This window comes from Bombus huntii, chromosome 1 (genome assembly GCF_024542735.1).
Source record: "Bombus huntii isolate Logan2020A chromosome 1, iyBomHunt1.1, whole genome shotgun sequence".
In the NCBI taxonomy this organism is placed as follows: domain Eukaryota; kingdom Metazoa; phylum Arthropoda; class Insecta; order Hymenoptera; family Apidae; genus Bombus; species Bombus huntii.
The window spans coordinates 2,084,788-2,111,393 of NC_066238.1; the positions used below are offsets into that span (position 1 = coordinate 2,084,788).

Below are 26,606 nucleotides of genomic sequence, written 5' to 3' on the forward strand. Positions count from 1 at the left end.
CCGATGGATTAGAAATAGAAATACCAGTTCTGTATTTGTAGGATCTTCGATTTAATTCTATGGAACTAGCGCATAAGTATCGAGACATTTGTTACGATTCGACGGAGAGATTGGCATTTTTGAATTGTAATTTCCACGTTATGATGGAGGAACGTTTCTTTGTCTTTTGCTATGACTCGGATGATCAAACGTTTTGTTAAAATTCGCGCTAAAATAGAAGTTGCATATTTTCATAAAATTTCATGAAATCTACAGCGGTGGACGAAAGAATGTTTATGAAATAAGAGATAGGAGAGGACGCGATAATTTGACGAGATGGATTTACGCTTGATAGCAGCAATTATAATATATAGCAGAGAGCAGATGATCGTTAGAGATTTTTAACAGAAAAATTACTAAAATTCATGGTGTATCGATCGCGAACTACCCTTCAACCGCCACTGTGTATAAACTTTTAGAACGCGCAGCGGAAGTGAAGTTTATACAAACTTCAGAATGTGAAACATCTGAACGTTGAAGGAAAAACTTCAAGACGATTTTGTCTACGTATAATCGACTTTCGTTCATTGTCCACTGTTCTTCTTTTATTTATACCAAACAATATTAATTATTATCTTCATCGATATCGCTACATATCGTTCAAATGAAATAGCAAAATTGAACGAAAGTATTGAATTCGTAGAACCGTTTCTGAATTCTACACGCGAAAACGATTAAACATTGACAAACTGTGTCTGCGTATCTTCGCGAGATACGTTCAAAATGACCTGTTTGCGTACGAACACAATACTGCGCACGTTTTATCACTGATTCCAGTTGTTTACAGGAATACGCTATACAAGATCCGACGCGAAGTATCGTTTGTAAATATGCGAATTCGTTAAAACACTTTGACTGCCACGTTGGTCGTTGTATGAGCCATCGGTTACCGAAGCGCTTCAACTTCTTACAAGTGTAAAAATTGTATGAAAATTGCCCTGTGTAAATTCGGAATGTTAATCGTAGTACGTGACATAGCACTATATTATCTTATAAATGAATTATTTACGATTTATCAGTTTCTCTTTTGTACGCGTTCTTACTACGCGCCAAATATACCTGTAAATTATTACAGTTGCAAATTATTTGCAAGATCTCGGGTATCCAGGTGAACGAAGAGAAACCTAATTCGTAAATCGTTGTCTCGATGGAAAAATTAAAAAAAAAATTTTTATTCTATATTTTCGACTTCTTTTTTCGCGTAGAATCACCCCCTTTCCGCTTGTACCACCAGTTACCAACCACCCTGTATATGTCGGGTTGGCGTTAGACTCAGGGGCGTGTAACGTATCTTCGTTAGAGATTCATGGAGATCAATGGAGATTATATTTACAATTATACGTAGAAACGTCGATTTAGCAGAGTTTGACAATTAAACGTGGTGATTGGACACTCTAGATGTTAAAGACAATGATCTTAGGTTCAATAGCGAAGCCACGGTCAACAAAGAAACTCTTTGTACAATAGAATATATTTTGAAACACAAAGTGACGTTAGCTGTGACGCTCGGTATCTTTCTGACTGACTGACAAGACGATGTGTGTAAACTCTCCGAGGTGATCGCAAGAATAAAAGACTGACACGATCACGTTTGTCAATCGCATATTGACCAGGGATATCGACAAAAATTCCAGGCGCCGTTACTAGGCAGACCCGCGTAGAGCCCACGTTGCTCCTACCCTGGATTTGTTCGTTAATACAGCGTGTGTCCTTCGATATTGGTACTTCTTCTGTTAGGTAAAAAGGTTCATCCCGCGACCGTGGCTACGTTCGGCGACCAGTTGTGTCACCTGGAGCCCAACTGTCACAAATCTCGGGCAAACGTAATCAGATCGTATCGCGACAACTACTTCTAAGTTCTGTTATTTAAGTACTGTTAAGGAAGTTCGAGGATTTGGAAATACAAATAATTGACTATATTTCACACACAACAGCTATACATCTATATTACACTCTGAGGAACGTCTTGCAGGCACGCTTGTCGCCAACCGACTATCCAGAATCTTCTAACGGCAGTCTTTTGTCTCAACTAAGACCTGGACGCCCTCTGACCCTTACACACACACTCTCATGTACAGTGTAAATGTATCACTTCCCTAACAAGTACAGCTGTAATAAATAGTTTAGACCAAAGTATCGGGGATCTTCGCAAAATTGCAAAAGAGAGGCCCGATGTCCCTACATCTGCGACATATATAATACATATTTATATGTTTATATATTTCAAGGCATTTGCAAAAATTTGAAAGTATCGAGATACTGGAATACGCGCGGTAGAGTTTATCGACAGTCGTGCATTAACGAACACCACGGCAGAAACGAATCTTGCGAACGTCACGCTCAGAGGAGCAACTTTTACCGATTCTTCTAGATCCGTAATCGACGATAATAAAGAGATTTACGAGAGATCGCGCTCTCGCGATAACCATCCAGATATACAATCGGCCGGTTTCGCGGTAAATTAACGATGCAGAAAGTGGAGAAGAAAGAGAGAAAATGGCAAATAAACGACACGTTATATGCATCCTTGAAGAAGCTCGTGGCAACCAGGAGCATTCGAGGACCTAACTCGAAGCTGGATCAGCGAGACGGAAAGTCGAAAAACTAGTTTGATAAGCAATTAACGCTCCGAGATTACCCCGTACAGTATGCTGGAATGTGGTATGTACCTGCTGTTGAACAGAAGATATTTCTCTTACCGTGAAAGCTTCGGAGAAGGGCGTGCAGTCGCGAGTCCTGATAAAACTGTCTCAAGCTGTTGGTATTTCCCTGTTTGCAGCGCGAACCGAACAGAGACAAGGGCTAATTCGAAATGAACGATAAGACTGGGATTTGGTGTGGCTGGTTCGCTCTGATTACGCGAGGAAAACGCACCGGATAAGTAGGATGCGCGATAACGCTTATCACATTGCGGTTTTACGTTTCTGTCTGGCGTGGGAAAGGCACGATCTCTGTTGTCGCGATGACGATCGATCGAATGATTCATAATCCTCTGTGTGCAATAGCTTCTCTTAATTACCACTGCTTTTACCACTTTCTTCGCTCAGAAGCATACGTGTGCTTACTTGGAAAGCGGATGAATTGACCGATAAGGATGGAGAAATCTGGAAAATTTGTGATATCGTAATTGCGGCTGATGAGAATGTTCGTCTGCGAGAAAGAGCAGTTCTTGTGGCAAGAGCATGACGAATAAGCCTTCTGCGTTATTCGTGCAAACGAATATCGCGATACGCTGAAATATTCTTCTTCGTCGATTTCGATGATTCCAAGGTTTGGACAATCTCGACGACTTGAAAATCACGCAATGCGTCGAATGATTGTTTGAACGTTACCATCGATCCTCCATAGACGAATAGCGTTGTTTCAAGCCACGCCAAGTTTCGCTCATAAATTCCTTTGCTTGAAATGTTTTTTCAAACGGTTAGCTCAACGAGTAGCTACGTTACGAGGAATATCTATTCGTCGTATCTATTAATATCTGTCGATGGTACAAGTATCAGATAATAATTTTTCAATCTTCTGAAAGCCTCGAATAGTAAGACAAATTGTACATAAATGGGCATAAACGTTGCAGAATTGCTGATAATCTTGCGATACTTATATTTTCGATTCAGTGTAACAGAAGATAATGAAAAAATAACGATCGACGAATAATTTCGTAAAGTCTCGTTCGATTTGCCGATCGATATCGAAATACGAAAAGATACGGTTTAATAATCTCTGCGTGAAACGATAGCGAGATTCTTAGAACAATGGAAAATAACTAAAAAAAAAAATAACATTGCGAAAATAGTTTCGCGCAATTTGGCCGATCAACCGGTACGATTTGCCGCAAGCTCGTACGACCGACGAGTTATCGTCATCGTTTGTAACTATGCTCGTTATTCATCGTTTCGTGCAAGTCTCGGAGACAAGTACGATGAAGCGAAACAAGCTGATGTCTCGTTATAATCAGCTTTTTCACGATTTAGGATCCGTCAGAGGTCGTCATCCGATCTAAAAATAACGCGAAACCATCTTGTTTCGTGTGATATCATCCCCTAAGTTCGCGGTCCACTTTGCATAAGCGATGAGTTTCAATTAACCGTTGATCTCGATGGGCGTTGTTCGTTATTCCCGACATCGACCAAGCGATTATAGTCATCGATGCGACATGATTCCAGCTACCTGTATACTTGTTCGCTAACGACTGAAACTAATCGGGTGAATGAGTCGGGTGGGTCGCTGGTTGAAGCTAATAGATTTTAACGAGTCGAGATTAGGCGAAGCGTGGAAAGACTAACGTTGCAGGTACGTACCTGCGGGGCAAAGTTAGGCGATCGAGTCATCCAGATTCTCTCGGATAATGATTCATTAGCTAATAATATTCGTGAACTAGTACGAGCAGTTTGTTTTGCGATCAACCGATTTGTATCATTCAAAAAATGTACTTGTGGCTGTTTGTTTCTACGAGAGACGACCATCAACGATGGTAAATTGGAATTTCCAACTTGTACAATTTTCCTAGTACACGTTGAATCGCGCAAGAAGATGCAAAGAAATGCTAAATTTCCAACCATTTTCCGCGTGATCGTTGGATTCTAAATTTATGGATCATCGACCGTCAGCCTGGTTGCACGCGAAGAGAATGATTTTGCAACTGTCAAGGACAGCACTCGTTCTAACTCTTTTACAAATACAGTAAAATAACGTGAATCGGTTGAAAATGAACGATCGAGGAAATAATTATCTCGTTATCCTGGAGATTTCTTGCGTTCCTGGTATCCAATACAGAAATATATATATCTTCGATTTCTTATAAGAAATAAATATTAATAATTGCATTACATACGTATGAAAATACCTCAGACATATGATAATTAATTGTATGATGTTTAAAATCTTATTGTATTGGGTTCTGCCGTTTAACTCTTTTATACCGTCTATTGGTTTGGCAATTATGTAATTGCGGATTTTGTCAATACAACCTAATGACAAAATCCGCAATCACTTAGTTGCCAACTCAATAGACGGTTTATTCGACGATTCGACTTTCTCTGGGACTGCGTAGTTAAAGGGTTCAAACAGCTATCAAGGGAGATGATACAAGCCGCTAATAGCACTAATTAATTAACAAGGAAGCTAATTACACTTACATACAGCGAGTTCGTTCCACTCATATAAACTAGGTTAATACTCGTATAAACTATACAAAAAGACTGACACGTAGCAATTTGTAGAGGATCTTCGATAATTTATTCGATAATACGTAGCGACCTACATGAGCCTCTTGTTACAAGCCGGATATCTAAAATATTATACTCGAGTAGTTCGTTAACCTTCTCTAACGTCGCGTGATTGAAAAGCTACGTACAATCCTATTTTATTTATCACCGTGCTGTTCTACTTTATTTCTATATTATTGCACCGGTATCGAGTAGTCTGTCGTAATTGTTAATTCCTGATTCTTTCGATCGAAATCGGACACTGCAACGAATTGTAAATTTTGTGTCTATAAGCATAAACATCGTTTTACTACGGAAAATTGCTATTATATTGGGCTGGAAACTAAGCGATTGCGGATTTTGTCATTAGGTAGTATCGATAAATCCGCGATCACTTAGTTGCCAGTACAATAGAAGACGAGAATTCCGAATGTAAAAAAAAAAAAATTATCTCTAGAATTTTAAATAACAAAACCTCATCTAATACCATCGTCGCTTGTTACTTTTCATCGTCGAAGGTAAACAGCGCTTACTCCGATACTTAAATTGTTACGCGTGTACGTAAAATCAACCTAAACACGTAGTTGTTTTGACGTAGTTCGGATGGATCGATGTATAGCAACGATGAATATTACAAATTTACGTATCTGGCGTAATTCGCGATTATTTAATTGGAATCACCAGTGAAACGATTAATCAGTGAGAATTTTGTATTCAAGTCGGATTCAAATCCGGCATATTCAGTAGAAATTTGTAAAACTTACGCGTGATAATTTATAGAGAAACAACGAACAAACAACCGCGTTCCACCTTACGACCTTTAATCTAAACTTTGTGGAAAAATCCGCAACCAGACGGAATATTCTAACGAGTACAACGAATCAACCAACAACAATAATGCCACGAATCTAACGATATAAATATTAAAATTGTTTAAAATAGTAATTGAGCGTCTCGGTGAATGAACATAAACTGTGAATGAATATGAATATAGTTCAAGAATATAGGTCGTAGCTATGAATATAGCACAAAGACAACGTAAACATAAGAATACCGTTTAGTCACCATCCTCGTTTTTCATACGTTAAATTTCGTAAATTAAAGTTGAAATAATGCATTATTGGTTAATATTGCAACTTTAATTTTTCCTGGGCGACGTCCAGCTAGGTCGAGTGGTGTGTTAAAAAGAATGTAATTTCATTTAAACTTGTTCCTGAAATATTTTCTATTATCAAAAGCAAGATAATCTACATATAGATTTCTTGCGGTTCAAACTTCTAAACTAATTCTTAAACGAACAATTCTCAAATAATTCTTGTGTGCCTTTAAATTTAAAATAATACTTTATCGGCTAATATTGTAATTTTAATTTTTCCTGGGAGACGTGCAGCTGGGTCGAGTGGTGTGTTAAAAAGAATGTAATTCCATTTAAACTTGTTCCTGAAATATTTTCTATTATCAAAAGCAAGATAATCTACATATAGATTTCTTGCGGTTCAAACTTCTAAACGGGCTAATTCTTAAACGAACAATTCTCAAATAATTCTTGTGTGCCTTTAAATTTGAAATAATACTTTATCGGCTAATATTGCAATTTTAATTTTTCCTGGGCGACGTGCAGCTGGGTCGAGTGGTGTGTTAAAAAGAACGTAATTCCATTTAAACTTGTTCCTGAATTCTTTTCTAAGATTATCAAAAGCAAGACACTCTATGTATACATTTCTCGCGGTTCAACTTCCAAACGGGCTAATTCTTAAACGAACAATTCTGAAATAATTCTTGTGCGCCTTTAAATTTGAAATAATACTTTATCGGCTAATATTGCAATTTTAATTTTTCCTGGGAGACGTGCAGCTGGGTCGAGTGGTGTGTTAAAAAGAACGTAATTCCATTTAAACTTGTTCCTGAAATATTTTCTAAGATTATCAAAAGCAAGACACTCTATGTATACATTTCTTTCGGTTCAAACCTCCAAACGGGCTAATTCTTAAACGAACAATTCTCAAATAATTCTTGTGCGCCTTTAAATTTGAAATAATACTTTATCGGCTAATATTGCAATTTTAATTTTTCCTGGGCGACGTCCAGCTGGTTCGAGTGGTGTGTTAAAAAGAATGTAATTCATTTAAACTTGTTCCTGAATTATTTTCTAAGATTATCAAAAGCAAGACACTCTATATAGAGATTTCTTGTGGTTCAAACCTGCAAACGGGCTAATTCTTAAACGAACAATTCTCAAATAATTCTTATGTGCCTTGAAATTTTTACTGAGCGATGTACCGCTGGATCGAGTGGTGTGTTAAAAAGTACGTAATATCATTTAAACTTGTTCCTGAAATATCTTCCAACATTATCAAAAGCAAGACACTCTATGTATACATTTCTCGCGGTTCAAACTTCCAAATGGGCTAATTCTTAAACGAACAATTCTCAAATAATTCTTATGTACCTTGAAATTTTTACTGAGCGATGTACCGCTGGATCGAGTGGTGTGTTAAAAAGAACGTAATTCCATTTAAACTTGTTCCTGAATTATTTTCTAAGATTGTCAAAAGCAAGATACTCTATGTATACATTTCTTTCGGTTCAAACCTCCAAACGGGCTAATTCTTAAACGAACAATTCTCAAATAATTCTTATGTGCCTTGAAATTTTTACTGGGCGATGTACCGCTGGATCGAGTGGTGTGTTAAAAAGTACGTAATATCATTTAAACTTGTTCCTGAAATATTTTCCAACATTATCAAAAGCAAGACACTATATAGAGATTTCTTGCGGTTCAAACTTCCAAACGGGCTAATTCTTAAAAAATCGAACAATTCTCAAACGATTCTTGTGCCTTATTGTTCGCAAGTATCCTAATACTTGCGAACGAGGGTGTACGAGAGTCGAATCCGATGAAAACGAAATGACATAAATCGCGAGGGGATGTGTCGACAGAGAACAACGCTGATCGTTGTTGATCGAAACGAGTCGACTCGAATCGCAGCCTAGTCGAAGTAGGACGATAGTCCTTCGGAAAATAATGAACCACTCATCGATGCACCGTTAGTAAACGTCGTAAATGACCAAATGTAGAGGCAAGGTTTTATAGAACGATTTAGCATATAAAAGAGTTCGAAACGGGGAAAAGAAAACCGGATCTCACGGACTTTGATGCGAACGGCATCGACGACAAAAACAGCGGAATAGAACGTCGTTTAAACGCGTGTATACGGATATGAGAGTAACGCGTTGTGTTCTCTGGTAACTGCGGATAATTGCCACGGTGAAAATTTCACGCGATCATCCGTAGGGAATGTACGAGGTTCCACGAAGGCCTAACGATGCCACCGTAATTAGAACGGGTCGCAGTAACGCAAACTATCGCGTTAAATTGCCGGTAAGACGCGCAAGGACGCGGGAAAACGAGCCGCTTAGCATACAATGATAAAAATTCCGATCGACAGCCAGGTAATTAGATAAGAATCTTTCTTCGTCTGATTGGACGATGTCGATGACGAAGGCACGTTTAACCCAGCTAACAGGCGAATTAAATAATTTAATCCGACTATCGCGCGTTAACGTACGTGGAGAAGCTAATCGCCGCTTTGACTCGAACCGAATGGAACTGGATCAAAAGTTGCTTCGTGACACAGGGTTCGAGCGTACCGAGCTAACCGAGAAATGCTTTCTATACCGAGAACTTGCCTTCGCGCAGATCAATTTCTTCTGCAGAGAAAATTCAAACCGAAAGGATGTGATCGACGTTTCAAAGTTTTTGTATTCGTTCAACGTCGAATGGCAAGAATCGATTCTCATATTCTGCATCGATATACCTATAGTTTGAACTAATTTGTTTACAAATTAATAATAATCGTTACAGATTAATCGTTTGCTTTCTCGTGTGTCAGCGTTTAACGCTTTCGTCGAGAAACTCTCGCTTCGTCTGTTCTCTTGATTTACGAACACATGTTCGCGAGTATCGGAAGAAATTCCATCAATGACGCACGAGCGTGTGTGTTCGAGAAATTGAAAATATCTTTCGATAAAAACGCGTGCTTCTAATTTTCACGGTTTTTATTTTCATTGTTCGTTCGGTCTTCGTTGAGAGATCAAAAGCCACTTCGATCTGTGCGCTATTTTTACGTTTTTATCGTCGTTAAAGCAATTGTACTGTTAAAACAGTTTAATGATCAGAAATTCTTCGTAAACGTCGAGAAGAATCGAAAACAGAAGGAACGTCGAAGCGAAAATTTTCGAGTGCAAGAGATGCTTCCCTCGTAAATTAAAAGCGTTTCGGTGGAACGTGCAACGTGTACAGATAAGAACAAGCGAGAATGACGTATTTTCGGTTTTACGACAGGGAAGCCAACGCCGGTCAACACGATCCTACCAGGCGCATTATTTTAACTGCTAAGCACTAGACGTAATAAATGTCTTAAAAACGTTTATCTAGATAGCAAAGTTCGCAGTTTGGTGAATCAGACTCGGGGTGGGCTTTTCAGATTTTGTCCCGATGAGTAATCCACCGTTTCGTAAGATCCCCTTTGCTATCCAGCTAACCGTTAACGTATGCATAAATAAAACGCCAGAGTTCCAAGCAACAGCTACTGTTTTCCATCGAATAGGTAGTTAACATTCGCCAAAGATGTACAGTAAATCACTCGAGTATTCGTATTGCCCTTAATCCATCGCTTTAAACGATTCATATCTTTCTATGACACAAATAGGAAGAATCCATTTTTCGACAAGGTTTATATCGATCGAAAGCTTTGTTATTGCGATACGTATTCTCGTTGGTAAGAATTTCGACGTTTGTATGGTAAAAAATATCAACTGTTTAAAATTAAAGGACTTTCCGTCGTTACTTTACGCGAATATCTGCATTCATTGCACTATTCGTACAATTTCGTTTATTCAACGCGATATAACGATTAAATTAGGAAGAAAAGGATCCGTGATAATGTTATTCCTTGTAATTAATAATCGTCACGATGGAATATGATAAAACGATAAAAGTAGCTTTAAAAAGTTAATGATAAAATCGACGTTGGTAATTATATACCTGCTGTCGAATTACACGAAATCGCTGCCTTATCTTTAAGTTAATTCATTTGTAAATTACGAGTCGTATAAAGAAGCCTGTTTCAAACCGATAGGCTATCAATTGGAACGGTAATAGGCGCGTAGGGCGGATAATTTAAGCTTATATTCCGTTGATTCCATAAAAGGACAATAAATGGCGCTTTTAATCGCCAATTAAACGTCTGATAGAGCTGAAACGTTGTTACCGCAAATCGATCAAAACGGTGGATCAGATTGTGAAACAAAATTTCGCCTCCTTTTCATTCATATTCGTTTCATTGGACAGTAGGAATTATCAACCGATACGCAAGATATAATATTCTGGTGACGACATGTTGCCAACATATCTTGGTCGTAAGATATTATTATCGTTGATTACGAAATGTTATTATGCTTCGCGTGGCTTGACAATCGTCGTTTTACGTTACCGTACGACGATAGGTAAGAAGAAAAGAGAGAAAAGATAGCAAGTTGAAAGATATGCATCACGAGCGACAAATAATAAACAAAGAAGTTAATAATAGACGATGAAAAATACACGACGATATATGAAAACTCGAATAATCAGGATTTGATCCTGGATAATCCTGACGTTTAATCAGGATTTTTCGTTTCAAACCGATCCGCGTGTATCGAACCTACCACATTCGAACGCGAACATTCTTTGTTCGCTGAGAAACCTACCCTTGCCTCGGAACCCCACTCAGAAACTTAATTCCAATCGCCAGTGCTAATCTTTCCAATTTCAAAACCATCTGCGTACATATCAAAGCCCTCGAGTTAAAACCAAATACTCGTTCCTTTTCAAAAACCCACCCCTTACCTGAGAATCTCACGAGACCAAAGATAGGCGCAAAGATTTCTTTCCAACTATCAGCGATCGTTTCTATAATTTTACAATCTACGTATATATCGAACTATGATGTATCGAAGCCTCTTCGAGCAGTCGGACTAAAACGTCCATCGTCCTGTACAAACCTACCCTCGTCTCTCGCAGAGGATCTCGTTGCCCTAGGAACGGGCCAAAAAATCGTTAATATTTTAACAATAAGCAACGATTCGATGGATTCGAGGCGATTATATTTGTACGTTTCGTTAAACGGGAGAGAGATTCTGTCCTTGGCTGGTACGTCTCCCTAATGTTCCCTCTGCCGAACGCGAGTCGTGTTCGTGCGCTTATATGGGGTGGCGCGATTTCTGCTGCTGACGTCACTCCTTTCCCAGGACAAAGCTCCTGCCGAGACGAGGGTGCGTTTATATGTCCGAGAACATAGACAGACAAACAGAGAGAGAGAGAGAGAGAAAGAGAGAGAGAGACGGTGCCGTTGAACGGCGCCAGGCGTCGAGACGCTTCTCAAACTCTCGCAACACAAAACGTTCGTCAGCCCCCGTATAATGCTACAACTTTGGCTTCCTTTCGCCAACGACTCTTTTCTCTATCTTCCTTCTTCCTTTCTATGCTCCCATCCTCCTTCCGATTCTTTCTTCCTCCTTTTTCCTCCCTTCGAACCGTCTCGTATCCACCTATCCTATTTTGCCCTTTATTTTCCATCGATCCACCCCTCTCCCATTGTTTCGTCCATTCTCCTCTTCTTTTCATTTGTCTATCCCAGTTTCGTAATCCCCGTGGAGCCTCTGTTCATCTTCCTCATCCGACAAGCAGATTTTTTCCCTTTTTTCTTCTCGTTTCGCGCGTTTGTCTTTCGCTTGTCCTCGCGTGAACTTTCGCCGTGCGTGAGAATTCGTGAGACGTTACCCGGCTGCGTCGCAACACGTCGATCGAATGTGACTTTCTGGAAGAGTTGGCGCTTGTAGAGGGATGCTACAGTTGCTATATGGGCGAATGCAAAGATTCGTACAGTCGTTTGCTGCTTTTTCTACGTTATTCCGATGTGACGAGAGTAACGAGGCTGAATCAGATGTTTCTTTCTTTTTTTTTTTTTTTTTTTTTTTTTTTTTTTTTTTTTTTTTTTTTTTTTTTTTTTTTTTTTTTTTTTTTTTTTTTTTTTTTTTTTTTTTTTTTTTTTTTTTTTTTTTTTTTTTTTTTTGAGGATAATCAAACGAAATTCTGTGTTATATTTTCATCTCAAATTCCATCGTACAAGATGTTCTCTAAACTGGAATTCCGTTTATAATACGGCGAGATCGAATGTTATTCTAATGGTGTGAAACGTACGTACACGAGGAGTTCTTGTGAAGCCAAAATTTAACAAATACATGGTGAGATGAAATTCGATGGGTATTGCATTTTCATCTTAAAATCCATCGTACAAAATGTCCTCGAAACTGGGATTCCGTTTATAATACGGCGAGATCGAATGTTATTCTAATGGTGTGAAACGTACGTACACGAGGAGTTCTTGTGAAGCCAAAATTTAACAAATACATGGTGAGATGAAATTCGATGGATATTGCATTTTCATCTTAAAATCCATCGTACAAAATGTTCTCGAAACTGGGATTCCGTGGATAATACAGTGAAATCGAATGTTAGAATCGCATGGTGAGAAACGTACGTACACGAGTTCTTGTGAAATCGAAATTTAACAAATACATGAAATTCGATGGGTATTGGATCTTCATGTTGCGTTAAATTGTACGAGATATCGCTTGCAAACAGAATTTATAGAAATGTATGTTTCCATGGGCGTAACCGAAGGAACGGAATACAAAATCGAGATTCGTTCTACCTACTAAATACATAACGTAAGGAATATTTTCCTTTGAATACTTTATATACATATATTTGCATGCTACGTATACTTTTAGCGCCTTTAAATTTCCCACGAATGCACAAAGATTCGCGGTTTACATATTCATAAATATGTCGTGGTTTATTTTAAAAACAAGTCTGTTATTACGATCCAACCTGCAATTCCACTGTTTGCCAGTGAAAACCATTACGTAAATTTGTTTATAATAAGAAAAAAACAACAACTAACGACGAAAGTGGCTGTATCGCAGTGTAAGACGTATAACTTAAATTTGTAATAGATCAATGACTAAATGGAACGAGTATCGACTATACTAAATACCGTAGTATTTCTATCGATTAATTATTGAAAAGTAAATTTGTTACGATACCAAATTATCGCGGAGAAGAATCGCTTCTTTCCTAATTGTCACATCTTTCGAAAAATATATAAAATAGCTCGGCAAGCGTTAACGATCGATAATTATACTCGCAGAAAATATCTTAAGAGACGATTCTGTACCATCGAACAACGCGCATTATCTCGCATAAAAGAAGAAATAATCCTGTAGAATGTATATAATTTTAATATCTAACCCGATATCCAATCAAAAATAACTTCAACGTCCACGTTACGATCAAAGTATCGCATTAAAACAGTCTCGTTCATAATTTAGAAAAAAGCATTGAGTTCGATCTAAAGAGGAGTCAGCTTCGCTAATACGCGAAAACTACTACAGCTGCAAACTATTGATCAGAACATCCAGCAGAACGTCATTCCACGTAGCCGATATTAAATACTCGTATTAGATATCCATACGAATCACCAGCTGCGAGATTTTCTTCTCAATAAAGAAGATGCCTCGTGGACGCAGACGATGGAAAATCCATCGAATTCGAGAACGTTTCATCGAACTGGATGCAATCGTTGGGGGTTGGTTTTTATCCTAGCAACACGCGAGGGAGCCGACTGGCGTTGGCGAGCGTCGAGACGCTTTTCAGACTGTCGCAGTAAAACGTCCGCCAGCCCCTATCTAATATAACCATCCAGTCGTTCCCCAGGATTCGCTATATTTGCATGAGATCGCCATTTGCCGCGTAGGTTGTCCATCGACGAGCGTCATCCGCGTAAAAATACATTTTTCTTCGAATCTCAAACCCTTCCTTTCTTCTATTCTTTCCTTGTTTCGGGAACTCTGATCAAATCATCGAAACACTGCGAATTACTCGAAATTTTTTAAGTAAATCTGAGCAAATCGTTGGATCGATTCGTCAAGAACCCGTGTCGCGTTAATGCGTTTTAACTGGGAAGACGGTTAACAATCTTTTTGCCACAATTTCTGCTTCCGCTTAGATCGTAGAATTTTATAAAGTTTCTCAAAAGTTTCCAGAAGTCGAAGTATTTATAACAATGTGACACGCCATCCTTTTTTAAATCATGCAAATTTTTCCACGCCTCCCTGTTTCATCCTGACAATAAGATATAAGTAAGCTACTTTATATACGTTTTTCAACGACGTCGCAGCCGTACAATTTACGTATTACTTCGCTGCTCGATCTTCGATCGTTCTTAACTCCAAATCCACTCGAGAGTATCACAAACGATGAACGTACAGAGTAAAAGAAGCTCGTGACGCTACTCAATTTGAATTTGATTTTACAAAGATGCTGCGTTATCACTGGATTATTATCACGCGTTAAACACGATACCGCGACAGTCGATCACGAAAATCTACGCCAACGTGTCTACAAAATATATACTTTGAAAACGTCAGGCAATTTCAAGGAAAGCGTATGTGTAATTCAGCTTCGATCGGAATCTGAAAGGCAAAGAAGCTGCCTGTGTAGCGGCCGAGCTATGGACAACGTTCCGATCGATCGATTTGCGTGCTTCGAAAATGGTAATTACAAGAGGATCGTGAGCATAAACGTAAGCGTAACCATAACCCATTTACCCAGTTCGAACTGGCATCGGGAAAAATTGGCGCGTAAAACCGTACTAAATAAGAAGCATCGTCGAATAACAGCAATAATGTTCGCAGCTAACGCCAGTCTTACGCCAGTTAAGCGGTCGTAAATAAACGATAGAAGTATTTTGCATCGCGTCAATTTGAATATAATAATGGAATCGGACAACGCGCACCTCTGAACGAGGTCGGATTACGATCGCGCGATAAAACGGCGGCGTTTATCGCTCGAAGGCTTGCAACGACGTTGAACGACCTCGTAAAACGCGTGGTACCAGGTTTTCAACGACGAAAAACGAGGCTTTCCGGCGAGTTGCCGCAAAAATACGCTTTTCCATAGACTTTCTCTCGACGCTTCTTCAGACTACCTTCTTTCTCCTCGTTTTTTTTTTTTTTTCTGTCCTCGTTAGACGCATACGCGTCGCGAACACGAACGGCACGAGAGAAAGAGAGAGAGAGAGAGAGACAGAGAGAGGGAGAGAGGGAGGGAACAAGACCTCTCCCGCGTGCGTTGCACCGAGTTTTCAGGGTTTGTTGCTCCGTTAATTAGATCGTCCGCGACGAGACCACCGCAGTGGCGAGACGTTGAACTAGTCTTAACGATTCCTGTGTACAGACGCTAGCCCGATAGAAACTTTAATTCGTCGAGTCGACGAACTCGCAGTTTCGTACGATACGTGCGGCGTAATGTGTCGCAACGTGCGCAACCCACTCGACTGGGTGGACAAGAAACAAGAGAGAGAAGAGGAAAAAGAAAGGAGAGAAAAATGTTGGTACGAAGGTGCGTGCCATCTGACCTTCTTTCGAATTTATGGCCATTCCTGCGTTTCAATAATTCGCCACTGCTTACCTTCGTACAAGGTGCTCGAAATGGCTGTGCTCCTCGGCCTGCGTTACCGGGCATACGCTTGGAATTTTTGAAAGATCGCGAAATTCTTCGATACGGCGACTGCGAGCCTGCGTACGGACCGAGGATAGCAATTTCGAGCACCTTTTACGAAGGTAAGCGGTCGTTGATCATTGGGTGGCAGGAATGGGTGTAATTTTGAAACAAGGTCAGACAGACAGGACACGCGCGTTCCTACCAACGTTTTTCATTGTTTTTGCGTTACTCTGTTTTAGGATTAATCGATTTGTCCTCCTCGCACGAAAGAAGGATAATTGCGGGCAGATAATACGAGACGAGTTCTTTCTTTACGCACCACGTTCGACTTTAATTTGCAGCTGTGTACGTACGTGGGTTTCAGATCGATTAGAAACTCGTTATCGCGATAACGACGAAATTGACGCGGTGTAAATCGTACGAGAGCGTGGAAATAAAAATTGTAAGCAGTCGTTTTAATAGCCGATTTGACGAAGGTTCGGTGAACTTGAGTACGAAAGGCAAAGAAAACAGCCTAAGACAGTTTCCACGTGTTTTCCTATTTCCACTTACGCCGCTGCCTGGAATAATTAAAAACTTCTGCCGCGATAGCGATAAATAACGATAAACGTAAGATTCAATGAAACTGGAAGATGAAAACTCGAAAGACGATATACGTAAGACGTAAAAATCTGTAATCGCGCGAAAGATAAGGAATACAGCTGAACGACTTTTGCATAGTTTAGAAGGAAAGCAGCGATGTATATAAATTTCAATTCGTCGAGTCGATGAACCCTACGGCTTCGAGTCGCATTGCCTCGTTCCAGGATTGATCGAAGGCTGGATGAAGCAGGTAAGGAGATATAGCATGATTAAGAGTACGAGAGTGGAAGGAGCAAGACGAGTTTAGAATGCACGAGGAAAATTGCGAGTGGCGTTTAGTAGCTGGATCGATAGAGATATAAATTCCACGCGTCGAAATTGCAAATTTTATCGATTACGGACTAATCGAGGATAGTTTGTCGTTCGCTGATGATAAACTCGACGTAAAGTGTAAGAAGAAGAGTTACAAAGGATCGCTGATGGCTGAATTAACGCGAATTCGACGCTAAAGCTACCGGTCTGTTTCTTAAAATTACTAAAAATTTATGGATAGTCTTGGGCAGAACGAACGTTGACTTTTATCGAGATCAAAATAGGAATATGTGTATATGCGCGTGTGTTTGTCTGTGTGTGTTTTCTACGTGTGTGTTTGTCTGTCTGCTGTGTGTGTGTGTGTTTGTCTGTCTGCTGTGTGTGTGTGTGTGTGTGTGTGTGTGTGTGTGTGTGTGTGTGTGTGTGTGTGTGTGTGTGTGTGTGTCTGAGTATTTGTTTGTCTGTGTGTCTGTCTGTGTTTGTCTGTGCGTTTGTCTGTGAGTATGTGTTCGTCTGCGCATGTGTGTTTGCTGCGTGTGTGTGTACGTGTTTGTCTGTGTATGTGTTTGTCTGTATGTGGCTGTGTGTGTCTGTATGTGTGTGTCCTCTGTGTGTGTTTGTCTATCTGCCTGTGTGTTTGTCTGTCCTCTGTGTGTGCGTTTGTCTGTCTGCTGTGTGTATGTGTTTGCCTGTCTGTCTGTGTGTTTATCTGTATGTCTCTGAGTGTGTGTTTGTTTGTGTGTCGCTGTGTGTGTTTGTCTGTCTATCTGTGTGTTTGTCTGTGTGTCTCTGTATGTGTGTTTGTCTGTCTGTCTGTGTGTTTGTCTATGTGTGTGTTTGTCTGTGTGTCTCTCTGTGTGTGTTTCTCTGTGTGTCTCTGTGTGTGTGTTTGTCTGTCTGTCTGTGTGTTGCCTGTGTGTCTCTCTGTGCGTGTTTGTGTGTTTGTCTGTCTGTCTGTGTGTGTTTGTTGTGTGTGTATGCTGCATTTGTCTGTCCGTCTGTCTGTGTGTGAATTCTATAGAACTCAAACTACCCGCCAACCGACGTTTTTACTTTTGCTTTGTTTTACCGGCAATCGTTTTGCCGAATAGATCATATCATGAGAGAAGAACGGCAATTTAGAACTCGGAAAATCGATTCTCTCGATTTTCCACGATTGATCGTCTGATTTACCCAAAGGATTTACGTTATTACATATATATTTATATATTAATATATTTTATTTTAATGTCGCGTTAATTATAATTATTTACATCAGAACATCCAGGTACGCGCGTTAAGAAAAATTGGTTGTTCTAGAATTTAAGTGGCCGTGTAGTAAATGAATGTCGGTTTTTAGAACATGGCACGGCGACGATGAAACAGATAAAAGCCGCGGAATGCATAGAAATAGGGATTTTCAATGGCGTGAAAAGCAACGAAGAGGAACGTAAATTCGCCATGTCGATGAACTATGCTCGAGCTATGGAAATCGTGCTATTTTCATCGGCGATTAACCGAAGGCTGGATAAAAGGAGGTAAAACGGTTAGAGGATAATTAGGAGTAACGAAGTGAAATACGCTGGACAAGCTTCAAACGTACGAAGAAAATTACGAGTGGCGTTTAGCAGCTGAATCGATGAAATATTAAATTCCTCGCACTGATAAGATTAAAGTTTAAAGTTGTAAGCCTAATCGTCTTGTTATTAATCGACCATTTCTTGTTCCATGATAACGCGATTAATGCAACATACACGTAAACTGGTTGTACCGTTATGTTCTATAATTACAATTACATAAAGGGAGAAACGACGAATCGCTGTTAATAGTAGGATTAACGCGGGTTTGAAGTTACCGCGTCGATGAACTCCGGGTTTGGAACCGCGTTGATTTGAAAAATAATCGAAGGACTCGCGCTGCGTCGCAATGACGAACGCGATTTAAAGGAAACAAAAGACGGAAGACGCGAAATGCGTGGAAATAAAAATGTTTAAATAGCACCAAAGATAGAGAGAGAGAGAATTTTAACGATTGCTTGCAAATAGACGAGCGTACAACAGCGGATATTCTTATACCAAATTCAATTTAATTTAGTTCGCGATCGTTGCATGCTGCGCGGTATCGACGAACGTCGTGCGATGGAAACGGAACATCGAAGGCTAGCGTGCAACGTACGTAAATAAAAGTTCTTAATTGTACGTAAGATAGAAAAAGGAAGCTTGAATTTCCCAAGCGAAATTTACATGAAATTGCAATTATAGAAAAATGTACAAGTCGCTCTAAATTTATGGCTCCTTTAAAGTATAAAAATGTACCTTTAAAATTCATTTCATGCAAGAAGAAAATGGAAATAAAAGCGTAGTTGGCTCGCACAGTCGGTTAAGTTCACGCGTAAGCATTTTCTGCTTTATACGATCGATATTTACTATAACGAAATAAATGAAGTTTGAAATTGCATCGTGATAAAGCGAAACGTAGCTGCTTAGTTGCGACAAAGACGATACAATTTGATGGAAAATAGCAACGTAGGAAACGCAATACGAACGACTTTGGTCGAATCGATAAGAATTTAGATATCGTTACCGGTCCACCTACGATCGATCACGAGGAAATTTAAAAGACCGTTGATACGACGTAACATGAAAATCCAGAAGATAGGAAATGTAATTGAAATACAGGACGTTAGAAATTATTACTACGCCAACGTAGGCAGATAAAAAAAGATAAACGCTTGGACGACTGCCATCGTTTGGTAAATTTGTAAAATTGTGAAAGACCGAGTTTGTTTATTATTTTTGGCGAACCGTGATTTGACAGCGAATTTCATCGAAAACGCAGAAATTACGCGAGACGTTCGAGCTTTTACGCGAAACAACATCTATGCAAACGGTTCTTTCTTTAATATCAACCGAGTACTCTGGAATAATAATATTCCTATGGTTTGATCGAATATTGATTAAAAGATTGATCGACATTAATGACATTAACGTCGAAAAATTACGAGGCAAAAGATAAAAAAAAGAAAGAGAGAAACAATTCATTGCATATTTCGATAAACGAAGTAAGAAACATAAATCCGTATTTAAGGTCGTTATACTTTGCAACAATTAACACGTTGCAAGGTGTTTCGATGTTATCTATCGTCGTATGGTAAAAAAATCATTTGACGGAAGATATTAGCAATCTGCGAATGAAACGCTTAACCTCGACAAGCTTATCCTTCGAAAACCGTCTCTATCTTCCTTAAACATGTTTTTCTTGTTATACAAACCTAGCATGTATGGAGTATAGAAAAATTTCGTTCTTTCGCAAACATATACACTGCGGTTTAAAAGACTGGAGCGCTGTTTGCTTTCTGGACAAAGCAAATGTTTCTCTTACGTCTTTCTCAGACACAAGAACGTTACAATTAATATCCAGCCTCTACTTTTTGGTACAATTGATCATTAGGATGTTGATATTCAGAGAAATTCATATTCTTCTAAATCTGATTTCCAACTAACGAATTTGTAATTAACGAATTTGTAATTTGGAATTAACGAAACAGAAGTTGTAGATTATACATAGAAAGTTGTTTTATTGGGTTGTCCGAGAAGTGTCTTTCTTTTAGCAGACACGTCTTTTACAACGACGCGAAAGCTAATCTGTCGAACGTCGTGATCTTTATTTTGATAGGACAAAATGGATCATATTCGTAATTCGATGGAATAATATAAAACGAAAAATGTCGTGCATCCGTTATTTCCGTATAAAACGAAGGAATATAATAAGAATATAATAAATATCGCAAGCAGTGCTTTCCATATTTTTGTGTATATTTTCGCGTATTTGTGTATTCGTTTTCTGCGCGTGTTTGCGTCTTCGAATCTCCTGCAAACGTAGAAAATCCCACGCTTTAATCACAGTTTCAATAATACGCAAGAATAATGTTTACGAATAGCTGTTGTCGTTTCTTTATGAAATTTTACCACGCGTCAAACTTTTCAGCAAAAGTGTACATTTTTCAACTTATCGAACCTAATCTTCTTTATTATCGCGCTACGAAATTGTATCAACGTCTCTTCTTTTTTTACGATAAAAGATACGACGAACCAAGAACATGTTACGTATGATAATGATAATGATTTAGCGTTTAATAAACGATAAGACGGCACTCGAAGGAATAATTAAACGCGATATTCGCACGGTCGATAGAGTGATGCAGATTTTTAAACACGTTCATTGAACAAATATTTTCTTATCTTCGAACGTACGCTTAACTCGAGTAAACCTTGCTCGTTTATTTTGATAGCTACGCTGTCCGTACGACAAATCTACAAACACACGCTCCGCCTTATTAAAATCTCTACGATATATCTAACTTAGCGAATATACAAGCGTACGTATAACGCGTACAAACAATTGTTCTATGGAAACAAGACTTCTTCTTATTGAACGTTCTATCGTGAACTTTGTCGACCAATGCTATTTTTAATCTGCTCCGCGATCATTTATTTCGACGAATGATTCATATCGATAGTTTGCATTGCCGTGCATCGCTTGTTGTACGCGTAATAGAAACATTATGATGTTAAAAGACGGGATTGTTTCGAATAGAAGAATATTTGCGAGTAGATTCCCGTGTGCTTATATAACGGTACAAAGATAGGAAAATATGTACGCAGTCGACACGGAACTGAAAAGATTTCGATAAAATGTTCCATGCAGCGTGTTTGAAAAATATTCCGTGTTATTCGATTTCATTTTTGTTTTCAGAATATTTGCAAGTACGTTGCTGGCTTCCGAGACGCCACTGAAAGAACAGCAGAATATGCATGTAGCTATTGTACGAGCCTGCGTCGATTTCCATAAAAGAATTTACGTATAAAGATGTATAAAAATAAAAATATAAAAGGAATAAAATTTCCATGCAGAATTTATATCTTTAAATGTTATCGAACGTAGTAAGCATCGTGGAAAATCCCGCAAGAAATCCCATAACTCGTCTAAAACATACTCTACTTTTTAAATCCTTTTTGCACATTTATAAAAAAAAAACGATTCTGCCATTCGGTACGACATCAAAGCACAAACATAGTGATTTTTAGGAACGATTTTTACAAAAAAAAATTCTTTAACGTGTATGGTAAAGATGTTGGATTGGCAAGCAAGCGATTGCGGATTGATCAATACCACCTAATGACAAAATCCGCGATCGCTTAGTTGCCAAGGCAATATTAATTGTATCAGTTAAGGATCGAGCCATGCGAAAGCGATGAAAATTTTCTATTCTTTCAAAGAATCTATTTTTTCTTTTTTCCGGTCCATTAGCGTCTCTATGTTTCCACATTTTTTAACAAAGAATTCTAGCATTTCATCTATCCCTCTCTTTCTGCTAATAAGATTTTTCTGCGCGTTGGTTGAAAAAGACTCGAAGCTATCCAATTTCCAGCGAAATCCAAATGGACGAACGAAGGAAAAAAAAAAGACGAAAAGAAACAAGAACCTACCCGTTTATCAACAGGTATTTCACCGCAAAGAGAAGCCTTCTCGGTCGCAAATTGTCGAGTTCGATGCTGTCGACGAAACGGTTGTTGCATCAAATGGAACTACCACTCCACGCCATGCGACGTCAGAAATACGAGACCTTTCGGCTGGCAAAAATAGAACCGAAACACGTTAGTCTTCTTTCCGTCTTTTCCGGACTCTCGATGCGTTGAAGTTACATCTAAACGTAGCTCGCAGCATTCGCGCTCGAGTCAATTAAATGCGGAACATGATTCACTGGACGATCTACGAGAGATCGTGATGCAACGATCCTTTCGATATCGACCAGTGTGCCTCGAGCGAATTTATATTTTCTCGTTGGAAGAATCGGGGAACGCTGGGGGCGTCGATTATCTTGAAATTTCGAAATATCGAAGTAAAATTCGAAGTAACGAAATATCAGAAGTAAAATTTAGATTTCTACGAATTGAACATTCGAATTTAAAAGGAAATTTCTATTGACTCGTACTAGCAGATTCTACGAATATCGTTTGATTTTAAATCTCAGTCACTCGGATGATCGAAAGCGAATCGAAAGTCGAAGTAAAACTAAAATTTCTGTCGATATAAAATAGAAATGAAAATCTCGCATCTTTTCGTTAATTCGATAGCTTCTGATATTCTTTCCAATCATTTTTATACAATTTCAATTACAGTTACATTTTATACAAATATATTTTTAAGGTATCAGATACGTCTATATTTTTTTAACTTAAAAAATTCCTATTTGAGCATCGCAATTTTCGCCATGAAATTTCAACTTGCTTCAAAAATAGATTCAAAAAATTTCAAATACTTTCTATCGTCTTCGAACGAAAGATATGTCGGTTAATGCATCGATTCGTCGTTTCTCCTCTCGTTTCTTTGTCGTTTATCGAGTAAATAACGATACGTCGAGATTTCGTTATTTGTTTAATAGACTGGTTCCTTGCAAAATTGGCTCACTTGTTCTTTTTTTAACAAAGAGCTCGTTTACCGATGGTACGCCGAAATTTGATCGTAAAATGAGTCACTGGATATCCCGAAAAAGCGTAGCACGAGAAAGAGGCGATTCTGCGGGATAAGATAAATGGAAAGTCTAAAACAAACGTGTTTCAAAAGAGATTTCTTATTTCCGAAAACAGGTCAACTTTGGAAGTAAATCGAGCGCGTGTATGTTTGTTTAAATGTTCCAGGTTTCCGACGATTCCCGAGAATTAAGAATTTTTGTAACGTCGATCTAGGGATCGTGAAATACTTTGTTTCTAAATAAACTTAAAAAGAAGACAGGAAATATTTCGTGAATCAATTTGTTGCGTACATCGGCTCGTCTATTCGTTTTAAACGTTACGTAAAAACAATGAAATTCTCGTAATCAAAGTAATTAGTTGCCAGATGCAACGCATGTCGATGAAGAAAATCGCATAAAAATTGCGAATGCATTTCAATGTTGAAGCGCAACTGTCATTTGCATTCGTAGAGTTATATTTGCCATTGCTATTTCTGTCGCAACGTACATCGCTGATAAAACGTATAAAAATGGAATTATTTTCCTAATAGAATAGAAATAACCGTTGATATGTCACTGATAAATAATCCAAGCTTATTATCGATATTTAATATCGCTGCGAAATGTTTTAATACAACGAGAGGGAATTATATTTAATTAGCGGAAAATACGAGCCGAGTAAATTATTGACTTTCGCAACTGCGGTCGAAATTAGTAGCCTCGTTCGATATTACTATTATTGCAACGTAACGTATAGACGAATTGCTGCATCACAAATTACACCGCACAAGCTTATTTCTACCTTCTTAGAAGATTTCCACGGATCGTGTTACGTAATGCTCGGTCATCGTTTAAAACTCAATCTCAATCTTTGCAATTTCCTTTTCCTCTTACAATAACACCGTACTAAGGAATTCGAACTTTTTCCATGGAAAACGAATTTGTTCGAAAATTTTCTCGATCTTTGTTTCGCACAGATATTGTACACATTCGCGGATACCTATACTACGAATTCGGTGGTTTAGAGTTTGGGCTCGTTGAGAAACTTTGTTAGAAAACATTCGACGATTGCGTTTTCGTTATTTTCGTTTAGAACGTGAAGTACAATTTTTTTACATCATCATCAGTCTGTTAGTTATGGTACGATATCGATAAATAGAAATTTCGTAAAAATAAAAAAATGAATTTCGATCTTAATCCTTAGGTATTATTGGATATTTTTCAAATTAAAAAGATCTAAGAATTTAATTCGCATTAGAAAAATATGTACAGATATGATATTTAAAAGAACATATTTTAATCAATTTCATCAAAGAGCCATTAAAATCTACAGAATTATATTATGGAACAAAGTATATAGATTAATATTTTTCTATTTAATATTAAAAAAAAACAGCCATTGTTCTCGTTATTCTTTCGTAAAATGAGTCAAACACATATACGCGAAACCCTATATTCTGGATATAAAATAAAAGAGCCATTAAAATCCACAGAATTATATTATAAAACATAATCGATAGATTAATATTTTTTAAGAAATATTTAGTATAAAAAAGCCAGCCATTGTTCTCGTTATTCTTTCGTAAAATGAGTCAAACACATATACACGAAACCCTATATTCTGGATATAATATAAAAGAGCCATTAAAATCCACAGAATTATATTATAAAACATAATCGATAGATTAATATTTTTTAAGAAATATTTAGTATAAAATATCAGCCATTGTTCTCATTATTCTTTCATAAAATGAGTCAAACACATATACGCGAAACCCTATATTCTGGATATAAAATAAAAGAGCCATTAAAATTCACAGAATTATATTATAAAACATAATCGATAGATTAATATTTTTTAAGAAATATTTAGTATAAAAAAGACCACCCATTGTTCTCGTTATTCTTTCATAGAACGAGTCAAACACATATACGCCCTACATTCTGGATATAATATAAAAGAGCCATTAAAATCCACAGAATTATATTATAAAACAGTCGATAGACTAATATTTTTTAAGAAATATTTAGTACAAAAAAGCCAGCCATTGTTCTCGTTATTCTTTCGTAAAATGAGTCAAACACATATACACGAAACCCTATATTCTGGATATAAAATAAAAGAGCCATTAAAATCCACAGAATTATATTATAAAACATAATCGATAGATTAATATTTTTTAAGAAATATTTAGTATAAAAAAAACCAGCCATTGTTCTCGTTAGTCTTTCACAGAATGAGTCAAACACATATACGCGAAACCCTATATTCTGGATATAAAATAAAAGAGCCATTAAAATCCACAGAATTATATTATAAAACAAAGTCGATAGATTAATATTTTTTAAGAAATATTTAGTATAAAAAAGCCAGCCATTGTTCTCGTTATTCTTTCGTAAAATGAGTCAAACACATATACGCGAAACCCTATATTCTGGATATAAAATAAAAGAGCCATTAAAATCCACAGAATTATATTATAAAACAAAGTCGATAGATTAATATTTTTTAAGAAATATTTAGTATAAAAAAGCCAGCCATTGTTCTCGTTATTCTTTCGTAAAATGAGTCAAACACATATACACGAAACCCTATATTCTGGATATAAAATAAAAGAGCCATTAAAATCCACAGAATTATATTATAAAACATAATCGATAGATTAATATTTTTTAAGAAATATTTAGTATAAAAAAAACCAGCCATTGTTCTCGTTAGTCTTTCACAGAATGAGTCAAACAAATATACGCGAAACCCTACATTCTGGATATCTTTTTTAAATACATGGAAAGAACATCGTTTGCAATTACAATAATAAATCGAGTTTCCGCGTAATCTCAAACTTTCGTGCGATTGAAAAAGTTTCAGTGGAAACAACTGAAGCAATCGCGCACACGTTGGCTCGCCAAGCTTCCTTCGTCTATCGATCTGTTTGCGATCATTAAATTTTCCATTCGCCCACATGATCTATTATACGATAAAAGAACAACTTGGAAGGGAAGCGTGGGTGTCATCGATTTTAAAACACATCGATCGACGATGTTTTTAATAATACATTTGCTCGATCATCGTTTCATTCGTCATTTTTCATTTCGATTCGCACGAAGAAAAATTAAAAGGCCATTTTCTCGATCGGATATTTCTCTCGCTCGCAACTCGTCCGTCATTCTCACTCTCGATTGTTAAACCACTTACAATTAACGTTTTCACGGAGACTGGCACAGTAGCAAGACAAAAAGATTCCGTGACTCAAGGTAAAGATAATGCGCTCGAGACTTGGTACTCTCGCTAGTCATTAGTCATTACACGTTCTGTTGCGTGTCTCGACTGTCTCGACTAACGTCGAACGATCGTCCAACAACGAAT

General features: G+C 37.9%; 1 protein-coding gene across 9 annotated transcripts in view; it reads right to left on the reverse strand.

Annotated features, from left to right (window-relative positions):
- Window positions 1-26,606, reverse strand: part of LOC126871446 (F-actin-monooxygenase Mical) — a 113,544-nt gene that overhangs the window by 55,052 nt on the left and 31,886 nt on the right. For 2 of the 9 annotated variants that reach the window (XM_050630343.1, XM_050630295.1), the window contains exon 1: window positions 22,215-22,322. The exons of 4 other annotated variants lie outside the window; for them this stretch is intronic. In XM_050630343.1, the coding sequence (XP_050486300.1) occupies window positions 22,215-22,304 (90 nt within the window). In that variant the 5' untranslated portion in view covers window positions 22,305-22,322. Of the gene's footprint in view, window positions 1-22,214; window positions 22,340-26,606 lie in introns of those variants that run through there. 3 more of the 9 variants (XM_050630372.1, XM_050630332.1, XR_007691663.1) reach the window with 2 other exon arrangements.